This window comes from Archocentrus centrarchus, chromosome 11 (genome assembly GCF_007364275.1).
Source record: "Archocentrus centrarchus isolate MPI-CPG fArcCen1 chromosome 11, fArcCen1, whole genome shotgun sequence".
In the NCBI taxonomy this organism is placed as follows: Eukaryota; Metazoa; Chordata; class Actinopteri; order Cichliformes; family Cichlidae; genus Archocentrus; species Archocentrus centrarchus.
Genome location: NC_044356.1, coordinates 26,347,767 through 26,367,708, shown reverse-complemented (window position 1 = coordinate 26,367,708; position 19,942 = coordinate 26,347,767). Strand labels below are relative to the sequence as shown.

The 19,942-nt window shown below is 43.5% G+C and overlaps 1 protein-coding gene across 1 annotated transcript; it reads left to right on the top strand.

Moving 5' to 3' along the window:
• The first annotated feature begins 15,429 nt into the window (after positions 1–15,429).
• sox4a (SRY-box transcription factor 4a) lies at positions 15,430–17,025 on the top strand. The gene has a single exon (XM_030740989.1). It carries the CDS (start codon positions 15,882–15,884, stop codon positions 16,995–16,997), a length of 1,116 nt encoding a protein of 371 aa, XP_030596849.1. The 5' UTR covers positions 15,430–15,881; the 3' UTR covers positions 16,998–17,025.
• Positions 17,026–19,942: the final 2,917 nt, after the last annotated feature.

Sequence of the window (19,942 nt, the reverse complement as noted above, 5' to 3'; positions counted from 1 at the left end):
TCCTGGAAGTCATTGGATGGATCAAGAAAACATGGGCTTCAGTGACAAACCATCCTGTTGGGATTCAGAAAGGCTGGAATAATTGGAACTGCAGCTGACGACGAGTCTGACTAACGCGACACAGAAGAGGAAGCGGCGCTTCGTCTACGGAGTGTACGGAATTGTTTAGAAGTGACACCGAGGATGAAGAATTCAATGGATTGATGGTTTGGTTAACTTGTTAGTATGTTCTTTATGCTATGGTTATCTGAATAACTTAATGTTACGTTAACATACCGAACACGTGTTCGTTGTGCGTCATGTAGCTGAATGTGCTACGTTAGCATAACGTAGGCGTAACCGTGTTCGTCCTGTTCTTTAATCCATTATTATTTTAAATTGCCGTTCAAGCTGGAATTTCTGCTCTGAGTCTCGGATTCTATCAAATACCCCCCCCCCCCCCCCCCCCCCCCCAAAAAAAAGGGCGACTTATAGTCCAGTGCGACCTATATATGTTTTTTTCTTCTTTATTATGCATTTTTTGGCTGGTGCGACCTATACTCCGGAGCGACGTATAGTCCGAAAAATACGGTAACTTTTGTTTTTAAAAAGTTGTTCTCTCCAAAACATGGAGTTAGGTTAGAGTTTGAGCTAGGGCTGGGTTCTTCACTGATGATGTCTTACACCTCACAGGGTTAAAGAGTGACAAAGTATATAGCTCTTCTGTGTAAAAGTCTTGAGCCACACATAATTTTTTCATATTTTGCTAAAAGTGGGAAAAATTGGAAATTGGTGCAGTGATTTATTGAAATATATGTGCAAATGTACACGGAAATACAGTTTATAAGACAAAATTAGTTAATGAGCTTAAAAGTTATTATTAGGTACAACCACCTTTATTCAACACAGCCTGAACTCTCTGAGGCAGCTTTCTTGTCATTTCTTTGGGTAGTCGTCAGGAATAGTTCTCCAGGCTTCTTGAAGGACATTCAAAGTAAGAATGAATAATTCCATCAATTTCCACATGATCTCCAACACCACTGCCTGAAACGCAGCCTCAAACCATGACAGAGCTGCCGCCGTGTTTTACAGATGGCTTCTGTAATTTGGCATACCTCAGCCTTTTCTCCCTGTTTCCCTTCCCTAAGAATTGCCTCTTGACAGCCAGGCTTCCAGAAAGCCAGATGCATTTCTCAGGACCTGTATCAAGTGCCTAAAAATATAATTTAAAAATGGTTCTTTGCTTCTTTGTTGTCTGTTATGTGTACGCACAACACTGGTTCATCCTTTGCATTAGGTGCATTTGTTATGCTTGATGATTGATTCATAGGTCTGTGTTGAGCAGCTTAACAAACAACAACAACAACAAAAACATTCCTCTGAAAATGGTCAAGCACTGGACTGAAAACGAGTGAAAAAGCAGCCAAAGCCCACAGAAAAACTTTAAAAGACCTTCAGAAAGCCTGGAGAACTACTGCTCCACACCACTTAAAAACATCTAAGAAAGTCTGTCTCCTTGGAATCAAAAGACAGAGAAATGAGGGGTGGCTCAGTACTTTTGCATAGTACTACATTTGTAAGATTAGATTTGGTTACACTGAAGAAAAAAAAAAAAAGTTACACAAGTTTTGTCCACTACAATTCTGTGTTTTCCACAGCAAGGTAAAAGGAAGTGTACCAACAACAACACAAACACAAAGACTAGCCTACATTTCCAGCTTGCTCCAAATAATTTTGACACTGCCCCTAACTGATAGCAGACAGCGACAACAGGTGGACCTGCAGAGCTGCGTGCTATTACTGCCTTAACACGATGCAATCGAGACTAGAGGCTTACACTGCTTTAGCTTCAACTACACTGTTAACTACAATAACACTGTTGTTAAATAAAAGATGATGTCTCCAGTTTGCCTGTATGTGTGACTCAGACAATGTTGTAGGAGTGCTTATTAGAACAGCTTCATGTATAAAACAATGGTTTTCCCCATTGGGACACCTTTTTTCTTTTCTTTTTTTTTCATGTATAAATCATGTGTCCCAAAGCTGAAAGGGATAACAAATTAAAAAAATATATATCAGCAATATGCAAAATGGATTTTTTTTTCTGAAAATTTTATTTCTATTTATTTAGACATGGAAAATTCTATTTTATGAGACAATTCAAAAAGGTGGAATGAATCACACTCGTGTTAAACTGCTCCGTACTTATTACAACCTGTTATTCACTCTGTAGCTGATACACGCACGGTTTGCTTTATGCTAAAGTTGCAGTCTAAATCCACCCACCTGTTCCCGTGTTTATCGGTGCATACAGTTTGGAATGCCACCATCTATGGACTGCAGACTGAATGCCTATGAAAACCCTTGCAGATAAAAAGGTTAACAAAAGCTTAGGAACTACAGTAATCACATTACCTGTTACACAGCTGTCCAATGTCAATATTTACTGCATATAAAAGGATCTTGGATAAGCAGTGGCACCAAAGTAGAAAGATACATTAACTTTTAATGCTGCCTGCTTCCACTGTAGTAGAACAAAGTCTTTCTCTGTGGTGAATTCTAATGCAGTCTGAATCAACAGGACAAGCCCTGGGGCTCCTTTCTCACCTGTGTGTGAACAGACCATTTTGCATAAGCAGCTTGTTTTTAATGAGCCACTGCTGCGTTTGGCAGCCGCATAGGTGAATAGTTAGCTTACAGCCGATTGGTCACTTTCCAACAGGTCCACATAAACATTAAAGCATAAAAATGGCTTCATCCAAAAAAAAAAAAAAAAAACTCCCCTCTTTTAGATGTCTCATTTTCCATGTCAACCTGTTCACACTCCTTTAAAAGCAGTTATGCGCCAGCAATTTTCTACAAATCAGCACCCGTGTGTTTGCGTGACTTAAGCAAATTTTGCACTAAACTTTCTCAGCTGTCAAGACTGCTGCTTTCTCCAACAATAAAACAGCACTCTGAGGCTGCAGCTACCGTGTGACTCATTAGGATGGATGCTTTGTGGAGTGCAGCTCTATACTGTTGATAGGATTTTAAATCCTTCCACTTTCCTCACATGTTCTCTGCAGTCCACGGTGTTTCTGCTTCTCTCCATTTCTCTTTCTTTCTCGCTCTCTCTCTCTCTCTCTCTCTCTGTCTGTGGTTTTCTCAGGAGACCAGGTTAGATAAGACCGCCTGGGCTATAAAAGCAACAAAGAGCCCGAGGAGAAGAGTACAGCACACAGAAGCATTCAGCAAGTTTAAAGCAGGAGACATGATGTGCCGTTCTAAGGCAATAAACATACATACACACATATGCAATATGTGGGTGACAAACACAGACAACCCATTTTCTTCCTCTCGTCTGATCCTTCTGCACCCTGTCTCCTCCTCCTCCTCCTCCTCTCTCAAATGTTTCTAATCGTGGAAACCCCTTGAGGCTGTCGCATTATTATGGAAGTATTTTTATTGTTCAGTCAGTCTAGGCCAGCATGAACTGGACGACCACGTCTCGTTCAGACACACACAGACACATACACGCTCAGATTTTTTAGATATATATATTTATATGTATGTATATAGCGGTCATCAGAAAACTGTTTATTGCACCTGTTCCTGCTGTGTGCCAACAGTCTGCTATAACTGCACATACAGCTCCGCGCCGTTGACTCAGTGTTGTGTAACAAACAGATCGACTCTCTCCCCACCACTTTGCTTGGGTTGGCAATTGTTTGATTTCAGTATCTCACATGCAGCACTGCGGTGGTCAAGTTAATGAGCAAAAATCCACCCCCCTCTCAGTGCTTTTAGAGGAAGGCTTTCAAAAAAAAAAAACGCAGATCGTTTTAACAAGCTGCTCAGTGCAAAAACTTATTTTTTCTAAAAAAAAGAACAACAACAGAAAAAAACAACCACTGGTGGGGAATTCCTCCTCGTGGAAGGGTCACATTTCTTTCCAGTTTGGCAGTGTATGTCAATCATTAATATATTAAGGAAAGTACATTTATTTTGTGAAAGGTATTTTTTATTGTTAATTGGTGTGATCATTACTTGAATAAAGGGTAATTGTCTGGATTTGTCAAATATTGGGGACATTTTATTAAAACATAATTAAGGTTGTTTTATAGCTTTAGTCTTCTTTTTGCAATTTTGGTAATGAGTGCAAGTACAGTACCAACTATACTTGCAGTATTTTTTTTAAGTAGTTTTATGCATGGATTTGCTTTATGTGTAATCAGGGCTTATACCCAGGGGATCAGGGGCTCTACTTTCAGTTTTAACCTACATTCTCTGGTTTAGTTAAACTGCTAGCCTTTTTGTGGTGGAACTTTGCTACTACTGCTACAAGACGGGGAGGAGACACAAACCCAGCCTCAGGGGATCACAAGCTAGTGTACTCCTAGTGCTGGTCGTTCCAAGCCTGGATAAATGGGAGGGTTAGTCAGGCCGGGCATCCAGTGTAAAATCTGTGCAAAATTAAACAGGCAGATCCATCTGCTGTGGCGACCCCTTCCAAAATAAGGGAGCAGCTGAAAGTACTTAGTGGAAAGCTTTTTTTTTTTTCCCCACTATTAAGTCTTCTAGCATGAATAACTGCTGTATTGTTTCAGTTTTCTTTTTTAAGTGCATTTTAAAAAATGCACAAAAAAATAAAGACGTTTTGAGCTGTTGGTTTGTATCTGATGCTGTTAGCAGTATTATTTTTATAATATTTTTCAAAGACATTAATCATGAAAGAGGTCCACTGTGCTTGCAGAGCAGTCATACTGTCAGCAGAAGGCAGAAGTTTTTAGGAAACTGTACACTGTATGCACAAAACAGTGGGCAAAGGGAAGACTTATATCTCTTTTCCCTTTAGTTGGTGGAGAACCAAAACAGAGCTAAAAGAAATTGAATGTATGTACAAAGACAACAAGCAAATGTTAAAGTTGATCTATAGCTTCTGAATGTGTAAACTAGCCGGTTTGCTACTGTAACAAGCTTGCCCAGTCCTCTTAAAAGGTGATAAATCAGTGTTATTTTTACAGCTATTTTCTGCCCCCCCCAAATAGTCCAAAAAATTGTTATTGCCAATTAACAAAAGATTAAAGCTCAGAAATGATACACTAGTCAGTTCATTTTTATTTCTACTGTATTTAAAAGTGTCAGAAAGAAAGATGGTATGAATACAAAATAAACTCCACATTAATTTGTGTAAACAGTTGTCAACTGTGAAAATGTAACAAGTGTGACTGCTTAACTACTTACATTGAAAAGCAGCTTTTCAAAGCTGAGTTTCTTTTTTCTTTTCTTTTGTTGATATTTGCATAGCACTTTGTTTCCAGATCTTAGACATTAACTTGATGAGTACAGTTTCACTGTAACTGATGCAAACTACAGAAATAATAGTTACAGTAGTTCTTTAGGGGCATGCTATGAGTCAGGTTTGTAGAAATTATACTGCCTTCAACATACCCACACACAAGCATGCTCACAATGAAATGGAACTGACAACTCTCTAATGCTTATTTCATAGCACCACGGTTGTGTCTGTTTATACAGCCTACACAAACGTGCTCCTGTGCAGTACTCCAAAAACCGAACGGCACGTAGCTCGACTGTGTGTTGGTCAAATGCTGAGTGGTTGACAAGTGGGCTGGAACAGGGAAGGGAGTGATTGCAGAGTTCACCAGGAACAAGAGAAACACAAAGAATAATAATAATTTTAAAAAATCAGATAGAAAGATCAAAAAGAAGCTCTCTTTAGGTAGACGAGCTGTCCATAGCGCTCTACGATTTGCCAGCACAGAACCATGTTCAGCCCATAACGGCCCCCCCAACCCATCACGGCAGTAGTGCTGCTACATCACTGGCTCAAGATGTGACCATCCCACTGACGCTAATCAATGCAATACACCCTGGGCATTGCCAGGGACTGACCCGTGTGTGTGGCTGTGTGACATACACACAAACACAAGCGCACACCTCCTCAGACAGCCGACCGATTATGCATCACAACACAGCTGATTTGCCCCATGGCTTGACACTCGCTGTCCACTTTAATCATATTACCCTTCCCAGCGAGCCCAGTGGTGTGTGTTTGTCTGTGCCCAAGTGTTTACATGCACTGGGTTCATCTAGATATTGCTGTTATTTTGTAGTGCTTTCAGCAACGTAATTTGTCACTACTTGTAAAGTGTTAAGCAGAGGAAAAAAGCTGAAGGCAACGGGATGGGAGAAAAAAGTGTGTCATGGATTTCGGTCGGGTAGCTCGCCATTTTTTTTTCCAAGAAAGGGGTCATGCTGGGCGATACTTGGAAAACTCTGTGAGGGCTTTGACAGAGCAGTCTTAGCCTTAAATATATCTATGCTCAGAAATAGTACTCCGCCTGAGGCTTTGAGCCATTCCAATGATATACCGTGGCTCACAAGCCAAATAAAGCCTGCACAAACAGCTTCGAATTTCCCAACAAACACTTTTCTAGAGCTTCAGATTTGAATCCCCCTGAAATCAAACTGGCCTCATCCCAGCAACTCTTAACTCCCTCTGTTAAGAAAAAAAAAGCTCCCTTGTTCGCCTGTAAACTCCCTATTAAAAAGATCTGTAGGCCAAACCGCACTCCTCCACCGCTGTCAGATGGCTGTTGTTTGCAGTGGCAGAGGCAAAGCATGAAAGGGTCTAGGGGTTTAAGGCAGCTACTAGTTTGGATGTCAGAGGAGAAGTACATTAAGACAAAAGACTGCAGGGACACGAGTGGACTTAAAAGCCGACGTGAAACACACCCTGTAGTTAAATATGATAAAATTGTGAGATTTACTGCTGGAGAGCTATGGATGCAGGCAGTGATATATGGGCAGATGTAAGATATACACCAGATGGAACCAGACACACATACACACTAATTCTGAGTTGGTACTATTTTGGGAGATGGGGAAGAAAACGGTCTAACTTGGCAAGTGTAAATATGTGTACTAGTGTAAGCAGTGGGCCTCTGGCAGGTCTCTGTGCATATGGGGGAAGTATAGGGTCTGGCACATGTTTAGTGTGGTGACCCATTTTTTTTTTTGTGCATCTGGACTTGATAACTTTCCTCTCTAGCAGTAGTGTGAGAGAGACCTACACAGTGACATCTCTATCTGTCTGGATCTGGACTGACTTTAAAATTTGGCCACAAGCAGAGTAGTTTCTATATAATCAGGCAGGAAAGAGTGCGCCACATGAAATGAGAAACACACTCGTTTCCATCCTCTATAGAAACATACAAATATGCCTCAGTATGGACTGGTGTTGTTTTTAAAGCTGCTCTTGGTTCTTGCGACTTAAGGGGGCTGGTTTACATTTCATATGGCTCATAGAAAGCCACAGAGAGAGAAATTTCACTATTTATTTTTTAAAGGATTGAGATTACATGTTGCCATTCAGGCACTGAAACAAGTCATTAATTTTTAAAGTCAAATTATCCCAACAGGACCTTAATAAACCTTGAATTTCCCTGAAACAGCCTTGGTATCAGAGTATCTCTACTGGCATGTTAACTTACTTGTTCTAGAGCTTTCAACTGTATCAGCAAGTGCAGGTAGCTTTGTTAAGATGTAACTGTCTCTGTTAAAAAAGAAAACTGTGTGTTATTCTGAGTATGTATAGAACTTTTAGTTCCAAGAAGAAAACTAAACTATCAAGTTCAATGTACAGTCATAGTAAAAAGAAAGTAAACCCTATTTCAGTTCAAGCTTTATGTGTCAGGACATAATAAAATCATCTGGTTCTTAGCATGCCTTAAAAATTACATAAAAACAAGCTCAGATGGACCAAAAACATTCAAGACAGCTGATGGCTCAGCAAATACAGGCCAATGTCTAGAAAAACTCAAACAAACCTAAACGCTACATCTCAGACTCTACAGGCCTGTTAAATGACAGTGCAATTAGAAAAAGACTGAACAAATATGGCTTGTCTGCAAGGATAACCAGAAGAAAGCCTCTTCTCTCTAAAAAGAACATATGGCAGCATGGCTTAGGCTTGCAAAGTTGCATCTGAACAAACCACAAGACTTCTGGAACAATGTCCTTTGGACAGACGAGGCCAAAGTGTAGATTTTTGACCATAATGCACAGTGTCATGTTTGGAGAAAACCAAACACAGCAAATCAGCACAAACACCTCATACCAACTGTCAGACAAAAATGTGGCTGGTTTGGGCTTGTTTTGCAGGCACAGGACCTGGACACCTTACAGTCATTGAGTTGTCCATGAACTCCTCTGTATACTGAAGAGTTCTAGAGTCAAATATGAGGCCATCTGTCGGACAGCTAAAGCTTGGCTGATCCCAAGCAGAGATTGTTATCAACAGGGTGTCTGAAAAAGAAAATCAAGGTGTTGCAGTCGGCCGGTCAAAGTCCAGACCTCAACATGCTTGAAATGCTGTAATGGGACCTTAAGAGAGCTGAGCATAAATGAACTCATTGAACTCAATGAACTGAAGCAACATTGCAAAGAAGAGTGGGCCAAAAGAAACTGGTAAAGTTGCTAAAGGGGGGATTCTAACAGCTACTGAATCATGGGGTGTACTTAGTTTTTTACATATGGATTAATTTTTGCTGAACAAATAATGACACAGTGCATCATGTTTTGTAGTTCAATTGAGGTTGTACTTATCTAATTTTTAAGATTTTGGATCATTTTTAGGATCAATTTTTATGAAATCCAGATATAAAACCTTAAAATTGACAGAGGGTGTACTTTTTGTTTGTTTGTTTGTTTTCACCATGACTGTAAACACAAATGGAATTAAAGAAATAAATAATGCATCAGAGCTAATAGGCTAATCTTTCGTGCTCTGGGATTCTCTCCTTTTCTTCATTGGGTGGAATTATACCAAAGTCAAACTCCAAATGAAAAGCCTGCAGACATTTTGCATGGATGCTATCAGAGTCACTGAATGTAACAATTTAAGCAAAAGGAATCAATTTTTATTTAAAATTTCATTCTTAATTTCAAATGTTTGTGCGATTTAGTGTGACTGAAGCCTAACAACCTCAGTGAGTGTAACTTAAAAGAAACAGCATAACATGGGGAGTATGCTTATTTGCTTTCTTGCGGAGAGTTAGATAAGGACATCAATACCACGATTATGTCTGTGCATCACTGCCAGGAGGCACTTAGCGTAGCCTAGCATTAAAACTTGAAGCTTAGGGGAACTAGCTTGTTTGGCTCTGTCAAGTTTTCAAAAATGAAGATAATAACATTTTTGAATTTCTCTCACAGCATTACAGCAAGAAATGCAGCCCTTTATCTGACCAGTATAGGTTATTTATGTGAAAACTCCCATTTTAGCAGTCTTAGAGAAAATTGAAGTTACAGGGTGGATTTTTTCCACCAGCATTTTGTTTGATTGGCACTGATCTCTTCAATCTGAACGAACCAGTCTTCCTGATATCTCTGCAGCCATAACACAGAGGTTAGTCCTTAATAGATGAACTTCGAGGATAGAGAGGTCACAATAAATCACAAAGGCTTTACAGAACTAAACTAAAACTAACCCTTTAAATGCCTGGACCAGCATCAATTTTCAGATCTTATTGTGAGGTGCTGACCTTAACAGAAAACACTGAACCAGCCGGATTTCACTGTACGTTTTGATATATCAGCTTTTTTTCTTCCAACTCCCCCTGGCCTATAGGTGTTCTCCTCGGGATAAAGACATTGTTAGTGTGACTGAGGCATGTTGCTTTCGAGACTGACTCCAAGCTCCCACAGGATCCACGCTAACGTTAGCCAGATATATTTGCTTGACTATTGGTATTGATCCCTGTTGTCGATTCCTGCTCTGGGGAGTAATTATCACACGCAGTTAGTCAGACAGCCATCGCAAGGACGGACACAGTCGGTCTGCACATGGAAGAAAATGCACTGCCACTGCAAACAGCTGCACAAACAGTCACATCTAGACCTGTTTGAAGAGTGAACACAGCACAGTAGTGACACATGTTCTCATTTTACCACTGCCGCACTGCAGCGCCTCCGCTCCGACAAAAAAAAAAAAAAACACATAGCAGTAAGCTGAGTGGAGCTGATATAGCCACAACAACTGAGCAAAAGATGCCAAAACCTCTCCTCCATACACACACATACACACACACACACACACCTCCTCTCCTCCTCTTCCACCTCCTCCTCTTCTCTCTCTGCAGCTGAGAGCCAGAGCAGACAGATAAGCAGGCAGCCAGAGACGGACTAATCCTCCCACAGTGAGAGACGTTCCGGATAGTATATGATGAAAATCAAGCTAAACTGACAGTGAGGGACAGGGAGGCTGCATGGGGAGGGATGAGAGGCAAAAAGGCTAAAAGTGAGGTGAGGATACAGATTAGCAAAAGGTGAGGACAAAAAAGAGCTTTTTAAATCACTCTAAGTGTGAAACGAAGGCTGAGAGTTAGTTAGGATCCAGCAAGTTTTTTTTTTCTCTCTCTTTCCTCCCCCTCCTCCTCGCATCGTTCCACCGTCTTGCACTGTTTTTGATAAATGTTGCTATTTTGCAACCGCTTGGTTACTCGTCTCTCAATCATTCTTGCTGATTCTCTCTCTCTCTCTCCCTCTCCCTCTCTCTCCCTCTCTCTCTCTCTCTCTCTCTCTCTCTCTCTCTCTCTCTCTCTCTCTCTCTCTCTCTCTCTGCACCCCCACCCCCACCCCCCACCTCCCACAGCATCCCGCTCTTTCGCTCTCAGTCTCTCTCTTTCCCAGTCTGACTGAGGCTGATGTAGGTCAGCGCGTCTGGAGCCTGTCTGGAGCTGCAGAGAGCCTCAGAGCTCCACGCCTGGTCCTCGACGACCCTTGCAGCGGCGGGCTGTCTCCGTGCCTAAGCTGAGGACACCGTTCCCTGGGCTATGTGAGGACAGGACCAGCTTGCCTGACCTGACTTGCCTGGAGGAGGATGCGCCTGCAAAAGAGGAGGGGGAGGAGATGGGGGGAGGAGGAGGAGGGAGAGGGTGTGGGGTGACATGGGGTGTCTGTGTACTTTCGAAAGCTAATGCAGTGTATGTTGTTTGCATGTGGGTCGTAGATGCACATATACGGCAGAGAGGATAAAAATGCTAGAGATCGAGAGGAGATTGTAATCGTTGCTCTCTTCTCGTCGATGCTCTACAGAGAGGCTGTCTGGTGAAATTTTCATGCAGCGTTACCTTCGCATCCCCCTTTTCCTACACACTCATGCACAGATTCCATACTCTGTGTCTCTAACTTCATCGTGATGCTTTATGTCTCTTTCCCAGACCCAGTTCTTTTGCGTGTACAGCCATCGAAGTCTCTCCAAAGACCACGGCGACCCGGCCGAACTCAGATGCACCTTATATCACAAAAACAAACAAACAAACAAAAAAATATATAGATAGAAACGGCGATGTTCTTTCTTTCTTCTTTTGCAGTATATCCATTCCTGCGCGGCTCCTTATGGATCCACTCTGACGGATGTCCTCTCCCTAAAATACCGAATACTGAAAGTGTCCTCCAACCATTGTATGCCCTTTTTACTGAAAACCAACGAGCGCAAGGACAACGACGACGACTTTTGCAAAAGAGCGAAAAGCTCCATCGACGACTTCTCCATCTCCTGATTCTGCTCACCTTTCCTTTTCCCCCCTTCCTTATTCTCTGCTCTCATTCTCCGCTCCTTCCCTCTCCTCTGGCTTTTAGACAATGCCCCCCCCAAAAAAACGAGCGTTGTATCAGAGTGTCTGAGTGCAGCTGCGAGAGTGGCTGTGTTGTGAGTGACTTTAGTGTGTGTGTGTGTCTGTGCTCTCGATTTGACTCTGCAGCACGCCTGGGTCCTGCAGCAGTACGTTGGTACTTAGCTGCCTCTGTCTCGCCTTGAGTTTGTGTGTGTTTATGCATCTGTATGTTCATGTGTCTGTAGCGGCGCGACACAGCGAACCATCTGACCTGCCTCATCCCTATCTGGAATGAGGGATGTTGGGAATTCCTGGGGCGTGGCGTCACCAGCCTGACCACACCTCATGTATTTCCCTTCCTCTGACTCCCATTACCTTTCTCTGCCTAAGCTTGTCCGAATCCTCTGGATTACAGCGGCAGTGGAGAAGACGGAGAGTGAAGCTCGGACTCCGTTCTAAACAACAGATTGTTCATTTGCTGTTTCTCCTCCTGCTTTGCATTGTCGCTCTCTGGCTTGTTCATGTCGCACCATCAAGGACGCTGACGTCTTTCTGTGTGACATATTCTAGGATTTCTAAACATGAAACAAAAAAAGGACACAGGGTTCAAAAGAAGGGCAAAAAGTTTTCTCTCCAAATATAAACATGAAGAAGGAAGTAGATGGAAAAAAATAGTTATTTTGGACACACAGGGTGTGCAAAGTAGCATAAGCACCTGTACAATCTCATGCAGCAGTACTACAAATTAAGGCCCCAAGCTTATCAAAAAGACCTGTAAGGTGTGCCTATTATTTTTGCACATATGAAAATATGTTCCAACAAAGGAGGGAAAGAATACAAGCTGTTTGCAGTGCTGCTTATCAAAGTTCAAGTTGAAATACAGGAGGATGGAATAAGTGGAATAAGTAGGTACTGTATGTTCCATGGTAACTTAAAAATAACTGACTTTGTTGGTGCTGTTGTATAAGGGCTGACAGCAGTAGGTGGGTGATATGGTGAGATGGCCACCTGCACTGTCTGCCACATCCACACAAAAAACACAGAGGAGACAAACCGACTGTGGATGAGTCACAGAGAAACAGAGAGAGAGAGAGAGAGAGAATGTGTGTGTATGTATGTGTGTATGCAAATCTGTGCTTACTCTTCAGTTTTTCTGTTGAACTGCAGGGTGGAGGGGACTTCCCACTGGTTCTCAAACATTCAATCCCTGGAAAAGGTCCAATTCAGTTAGAGCAGGTCACACACACACACACACACACACACACACACACACACACACACACACACACACACACACACACACACACACACACACACACAAAGGCCTCATTGTGTTTGACCCCGGATGACGAGCAGGCAGGTCAAAGTGGCGCGTCATTCCTAGGCAGCTGAAAAAGGCAAGTGCATGGTAATGAGTAGCTGTGTTTCAGATAAATGCTCTCACATGCTTTCTCTTCAACACAGGGAAAGGTCTGTACTTATAGTGACTTTTACACCTTAGTGGGTCATTCATAATGTCTCACACACCAATGATGGCAACTTGGGTTGTTGATATATCTTTCCCGAGGACACTTTGGCATGTGGATGAGCCAGGAATCAAGCCACTGTCCTGTCTGAGCTACCTTCTGTTTACGTCTCCTCGCTTTCTGGCATTTGGCTTCTTAATCCCACCCCTCACTTTGTACGACACACTGTGATGACTGTGTGTCCCTTTTGTCCCCCTGCTGGGTCATGAAGTCCTCAGCTACAATAAACTCCCTGCGAAGTGGCGCACTTACACACAGTCATGTGATGCATGCTCATTAAAGCCACAGTTTGCTCCAGGGTTCTTCTGACATATTGGGCTAGTGTTTATGTTTTATCTTTTAAAAACATGCACATTAAACACTGTGTCAGTCAGTTTTTTTTTTCAGTAATGAAGCTGCAGCTGTAGACCCTGAAATCATTTCGGCATTTAAGTGTCCCGAGGGTAGCAAAATGCCATTTTACAATGAAAAAACAATCTATTTTCCTTCTTCTAATGCATGAAAAAAAAAACCCTGAAAACTACCAGCTCACCGTCCTCCGACAACCCACACCGGTCTAACTCTAGCTTGCAGACTCTTAAGAAGTCTCTGCAACCTCCTGCAGCACTCTCTCATAATGACACCATCCCTTTTAGGCGTCAGCAGAGCTGAGACTAAGCGCCAGTGTATTTGGGGTAAACACATGGCTCTAGCAGCTCCATAGATGACTCCACTGCAGGATAGGGTGGCGTGATAAAGACTGCAGGGATCACTGCAGTACATCTGCCAACAACACGGTGGAAAGCTACCTGACAGTTGCTTCTCACACATCAGATAAGATTACAGGTAGACCTGCTCCACCTGTTTAAACAAGCCCATATGCATGCACGCCACTGTGCGTGTGTGTGCGCGCGTGTTGAGCCCGGGAAAAGAGATAGAGATAACAAACTAATCCAGTGGCAGGTGCATGCTTGTAATTGGGGCAGCTAAAGATATAGACTGATGAAGGAGCTCATTATTATTTATGTGTTTGATTTATGTAAGCACCAGCAGGCCGGGGTGGGGGGTGAGCGGTTGTGCATTTTTAAAGAGTTTGTGACTTCTTTTTAGCTTGACATAAATCTTGTCATAAATTAAGAATACACAACTTAAGTACAACACAGATGTTATGTCAGAGGACATGAAGACCTAATTAGACAAAGAAACCCTTAAAAAAAAGTAAAATATTGGTTCTGATTCCCTTTTATCAATCACGGACTAAAGGTCAGATTTTACCCATTGTTAATCATCAGAAGGCTCTGAAGCTGTGAATAACACTTATGTCAGTCACCTGCATCAAAGGAAGCCTTTGCCACCAGCCAGTGACATCACCTGCATGATTTAATGATGGCAGCTTAAAGCAGGCGATTATAGGATGGTGATAAATCCTGCTGTACATGGTAACACACAAGCACATACATATACACAATGTACGCCTGGCTCCCTTTGGCTCTAGCCTGACATCTAGCGACACTAGCTGTAATGTGATCCTACATGACATTGGCATGTTAACATAATGGGTCTGTGGAGGAGGAGGAGGAGGAAGAGGAGGAAGAAACTGCACTGCAGAGTGTGTTGAGCAGGAAGCTGCTGCTGGATTTAGTGTGACTTTTGTTGTAAGTGTTCTGACTTTAATAGTCCTAATTACTGGTTGTTAGATTTCTGGTACACCACAAAACACTGATGTAAAGAGTAAATACAAAAGTGCCATCAGCTCACCTGCATCTGTTTGAACTGTCAACTGTGATGTAATGATGTGTCGTAATGATTTGAAAATAACAGGTTGGGCGAGATGTGTTTGGGTGGGTTCGCCCTTCGCTGCAGCCTGACTGACACAACATGTTGTGGCTGCTTTTTGTGTTTTCTCAGTATTTCCTCGCCCCCCCCACACACACATTACACTGGATCTAAATTTAGTCGCTACTCAGCCACATGAAACTAATTTAGATCTAAGTATATCCTTTACAGCCAGGAAAGGGACAGTGTGCTGCTTTAAAAACACACACATAAACATATATATGGACACATACAAATACACAGAGACTCACACACCAAGTTTGTCTTTCTTCCAGTGGAGTCTGACAGGAATGAGGTCAGACACACGGATCCTCATTGCACATTATTATTATTATTACCAGTTTTTTTATTCGACCAATAGTAGGCCGAGGGGAGTGGTTCGACTCAAAAATCAGGATGGAGACAGGCGCTGATTGGCGCGTACGTCTCGCGATAAAGGTATAAAACGGCGAGGTTCTCGTTGTTGTGTTTACAGTAATATTACAGAGCGCACAGGAAACAGGGAGACTATGAGAAAGCGCAGCCGCTCCATTCAACCACATGGTTTCTCAACCGCACAGACAAGCTGCGCTGCTGACAGCCAGGTTCACATAAGGGACTCGCACTGCTGTTGCCCACAGCGGCGCGTTTTCAGCCTTGCTGGGCGAGTTTTCAGCCGCACAGGCAGTTGAAAGTTAGTTTCCGGATTATTATTATTATTTTTCTTTTCGGTCGCTGAGAAGCGCATTAGTAGAAAAGTTAAAGAGCCCAAGCGTTTCCAAAACGGGCTAAACTAAAAAGAGACAGAGAGTTTTGGGTGGACTTTTTTTTTTTAAAGACCTGTATCCAGCAGTGCTCTGGCTCTAAGAACAAGTGAGGAATATTTTTGTGAAAGCCTGCAAGGCGTTTTTTTAACTTTGTGAAAGCATTGAACAGTATTTCCAGACACCTGGAAAAGATGGTGCAGCACATGAGCCAGACAGAGAGCGCCCACGCTCATTCCCCCGGCGGGGACTCCACGGACACGGGAGAGATGGACTTGGAGATGGATGCGTCTCCTACCCCAGAGTCCCCCTCCTCCCGGGAGCGGAGCGACTTAGCGTGGTGCAAAACTCCGACGGGGCACATCAAGAGACCCATGAACGCGTTCATGGTCTGGTCCCAGATCGAGAGGAGGAAGATTATGGAGCAGTCGCCGGATATGCACAACGCAGAGATTTCCAAGCGGCTGGGGAAGCGCTGGAAGCTGCTGAAAGACACAGACAAGATCCCGTTCATTCGCGAGGCAGAGCGCCTGAGACTGAAACACATGGCCGACTACCCAGACTACAAGTACCGACCCAGGAAGAAAGTCAAGTCGGGAAGCGGAGCGAGTAAGCAGGCGGATCGCGGGGAGAAGAGCGGGGAGCGCAGTGCCAAGTCTGGGGTTAAAAGAAGCCCCGCATCCAAAGGAGTGAGCAGGACGCACAAACAGGGGAGCGTCAAGAGCGCTCCGGGGCAGGACTACGCGTCTCCCGGTGACCACCAGTCGCTCTTCAAATCCAGGTCAGTGTCTGGGGCCAGACAGATCCCGGAGAAGCGCAATGGAGAGGCGAGGCGCGCGCAAATGTTCGGAGGGGCAGGCAGCTTGGAGAGCGGGCCTCCTTCCGTGGGAGTCCCGGCCAGTCCCGCCCTGAGCAGCTCGGCGGAGTCCAGCGACCCGCTCAGCTTGTATGAGGAGCAGAGCCCGGCAGCCAGCGAATCCTCACACACCGCGCGCCTCAGGTACACTCGCCCTTCTTCTCCAACACCATCAGCCTCTCATTCTTCCTCGTCGGTGTCATCCTCATCGTCAGATGAAGAGTTTGAAGACGAGCGGCTCGACCTGAATCCAAGCCCCGGGTTTGAGAGTATGTCTCTCGGCGGCATGGGCTTCTCCGACGCAGAGCTGGACCGGGACTTGGACTGGAGCTTCGGGGAGTGCGGGGCGGGCTCTCACTTCGACTTCTCCGACTACTGCACCCCAGAGGTCAGCGAGATGATCTCTGGAGACTGGCTGGAGTCCACCATCTCCAACCTGGTGTTCACCTACTGAAAGGTGGAGAGAACCGAGACGCCCCCCCCCCCCCCCCCCCCCCCCCCCCCAAAAAAAAAACCGTTTTGAACTGTTCAACCCCCCAACCCCCCCTGTCAGGCGTGTGCGTCCAGACCAGAATATTTCCGCTATTCTTTCACTAAATAAGGGAGAATGAAAACAGGAAAGAAAAGGTGGCCTGTGTGCGTGTTGAAGTCCAGGTACGCGCCGCTCACAGACTTGGACTGCGCTCAGTGCGCTTGACGGGAACGCGCAGACGGGGGAAATGCTTAGTTTGCATTTGGACTCGGAGGAGGAGTGAATGTAAGCAGAGAGCAGTGAAACACACGGACTTGAGCTCAACTGTTCAACCCAATCCGCACAGGATGAAGATTGAGACTGAAATTTGAACATTGATGTTATTTTGGGTCGGGAAAAGGGACGCTTACTGGAGAGCTCGTCATGTTGGGTTTTTGTTTAAGATATAGCCAATTCACATTGACCATCAAGTTGCTATTCAGGTGTAGTTTTTTCCGAACTCGAAATCGTTTCAATATCAGCACGCATGCCCTCCACGTTAGGGAGGATTTTGTTGTTGTTTAAATGCGTAAAAAAAAAATGTTCATTGCTGCGTAATTACGCAATTTGTGTGACCATAGGACTCAATTCACTATCACCAGCTTCTCTTTCAACGGCAGGACTTTAAACAAAGACTGACTCCAAACTTCAGAAGCCCTTTTCTGAACCTTTTTAAACACTCAGTGCACAATTCAGGACCAATGTTCCCCGACGCGCATTCTTTCTGCCTAGTGCTTCAACTTTGTAGTTTCTCTGTGTCAGATGACGTTTTTTTATATCGATGTATTTATACCGGCCAAACTTTTTTATACATAGAAGTATTGTTCTCGTACAGGTCTTGTTTGTGTTTGTGCACATAACACCTGTCTGTATCCAGCGCGGAAGGGCTAGAAGTGTATCTTATTTAAAAATGTCCGACTTCTCTCACTTTTAAGGAGATTCGAGTGTGTCATGATTTTCTACTTGTATTTTTGTACAAAATCTATAGAAAAGGGGGTTTTCCGGCGAGTGGGTAGCCTACAACATTGTTGTTTGGATCTACATTGGTGTTTAGACGTGCAGAGAGGGGGGTTTGTTTGGCACAATCTGACCTCACACAGTGTTTACAGTATTTACCCACATGCTTCTTAATGGCACAGTGACTCCAGTTTCACCAGCCAAGTAAACAAAGCGCTACTGAGGCTCCCAGCCTGAGTGGTGACTGTGTTTCCAGTACACACAGACCTAAAGTTTAGGCGCGAAAGATCCCAGAGAGTCACTGTTTGGATAGAGCTAATACCTCTGTGTGCTTTTTATCGAGATAAGTTTTATTTGAACCACTGGATGGAATTTCACACTCATTCCACTTTGCCTAGACTTTGGAGGGAGGGAGATGTATGAAGTGCTTCATCTGTTATTGCGCAAATTGCATCAAAAAATAGTATTTAACCTTTCTGTACCTGTTTGCTAAGTATAGCAGGCTAATTGTTTTCCTATATTATGGCATGGCAAATAGCATTTGTATTTCAGATTCAGGTATATGTAGCTATAGCTGTTGTGTTTAAGATTTTTAAAGAATAATAACAAGATATTTATGTAAACTGACTGTACTATAAGCAAAGATTGTGTGTTTTTATGTATGATGATGATCGACAGGCACTAGGACAGCCATCTTTGGACATGTTGAAGATGATTGTGGTCCAGGAGTTTCTTTCTTTTTGTTGTTTTAAGTTTTTTTTTTTTTTTTTTTCTAGCGTCCTTTTTTCTTTTTTCATTTGTGCAATATGCTGTGTATGATCATGTTTTGTCCAATCATGCCAATATCATTTGATGTTTATTGCTCAAAAACCAGCCAATGTTTGGGTCAATCACTGCCTCTCAGACCTCTGTACAGATTGTTGTTTTTTTTAATTTTTTTTCTTTTCTTCCAAGAAGGAAATAAAATCAGCTGGAACTGAAAGTGGGTTTTTTTTTTTTTTTTTTTTTTTTTTTTTTTTTTCTTTTTCTTTTTTTTTAACTGGTGTTTTTGAACAGTTTGTACCTTTCCAGAAAACAAACCTAAGTACCATCACATGGTTAGCTGACAGCAGCACGGAGTAAACTGCTAAACAAAAGTTCCACCTTCATCCTCACATTGTGAGTCTTATCCAAAAATCTCCAGTCTGATGTTTACATCCTGTCTGGGCGTGAGTGCGCGTGAATATGCATGTGCTCATGGGAGTGTTTGCTGTAGGTAAGTGTGCAGCTGCAGACTGTGAATCAATAGGCACCCAGTGAATCGATAGGAGTGGTCTCTTTCTCTTTCTCTCTCTCTCTTACTCCAGCTCATACTGCACGTGCAAAAAACGTGGCTGCCATGGAAACACTGTATCCAAGAGAGAGGTTGCAATCCGCTGGGGAGCAGTACGGCACTCGCCTCTATGTGTGCGTGTGTGTGTGTGTGCGTGTGTGTGAGATGGATAAGGGACACAGACTGATCCATCAGGGTGGGGTGGTGGGGGGATAAAGGGGGTGGCAGACATTTCTGCAAGGCATGACTGGAATAAAGGAGGCGTGTGTGTGTGTGTATGTGTGCCAAAGGGAGGGAGGGAGAGGGTAGAGGGGGGTGTTTGTCTGTCCTGGTGGATTGTGCAGGAGACTGCTCCCAAATCCAATTAATTCCTTCTGGATGCATTCATTTGTCTCGTACATCTGACGAGAAAGAGAGAGAAAGACCCACACATAGAGAGAGGGAGAGAGACCCCTAAGGTTCAGCATTTAGTGTGTATCAATTTACGCCCTATTCCACAAGAGACATTGGTAATTATTTCCATCTCTCCTTCTCTGTCAGGAGAGCAGGGGTGTCTCCAGCTTTCCTCTCTCTGACATCTCAGGCTGGGTACTGAGAGAGATAAGGCATGGCCATTACA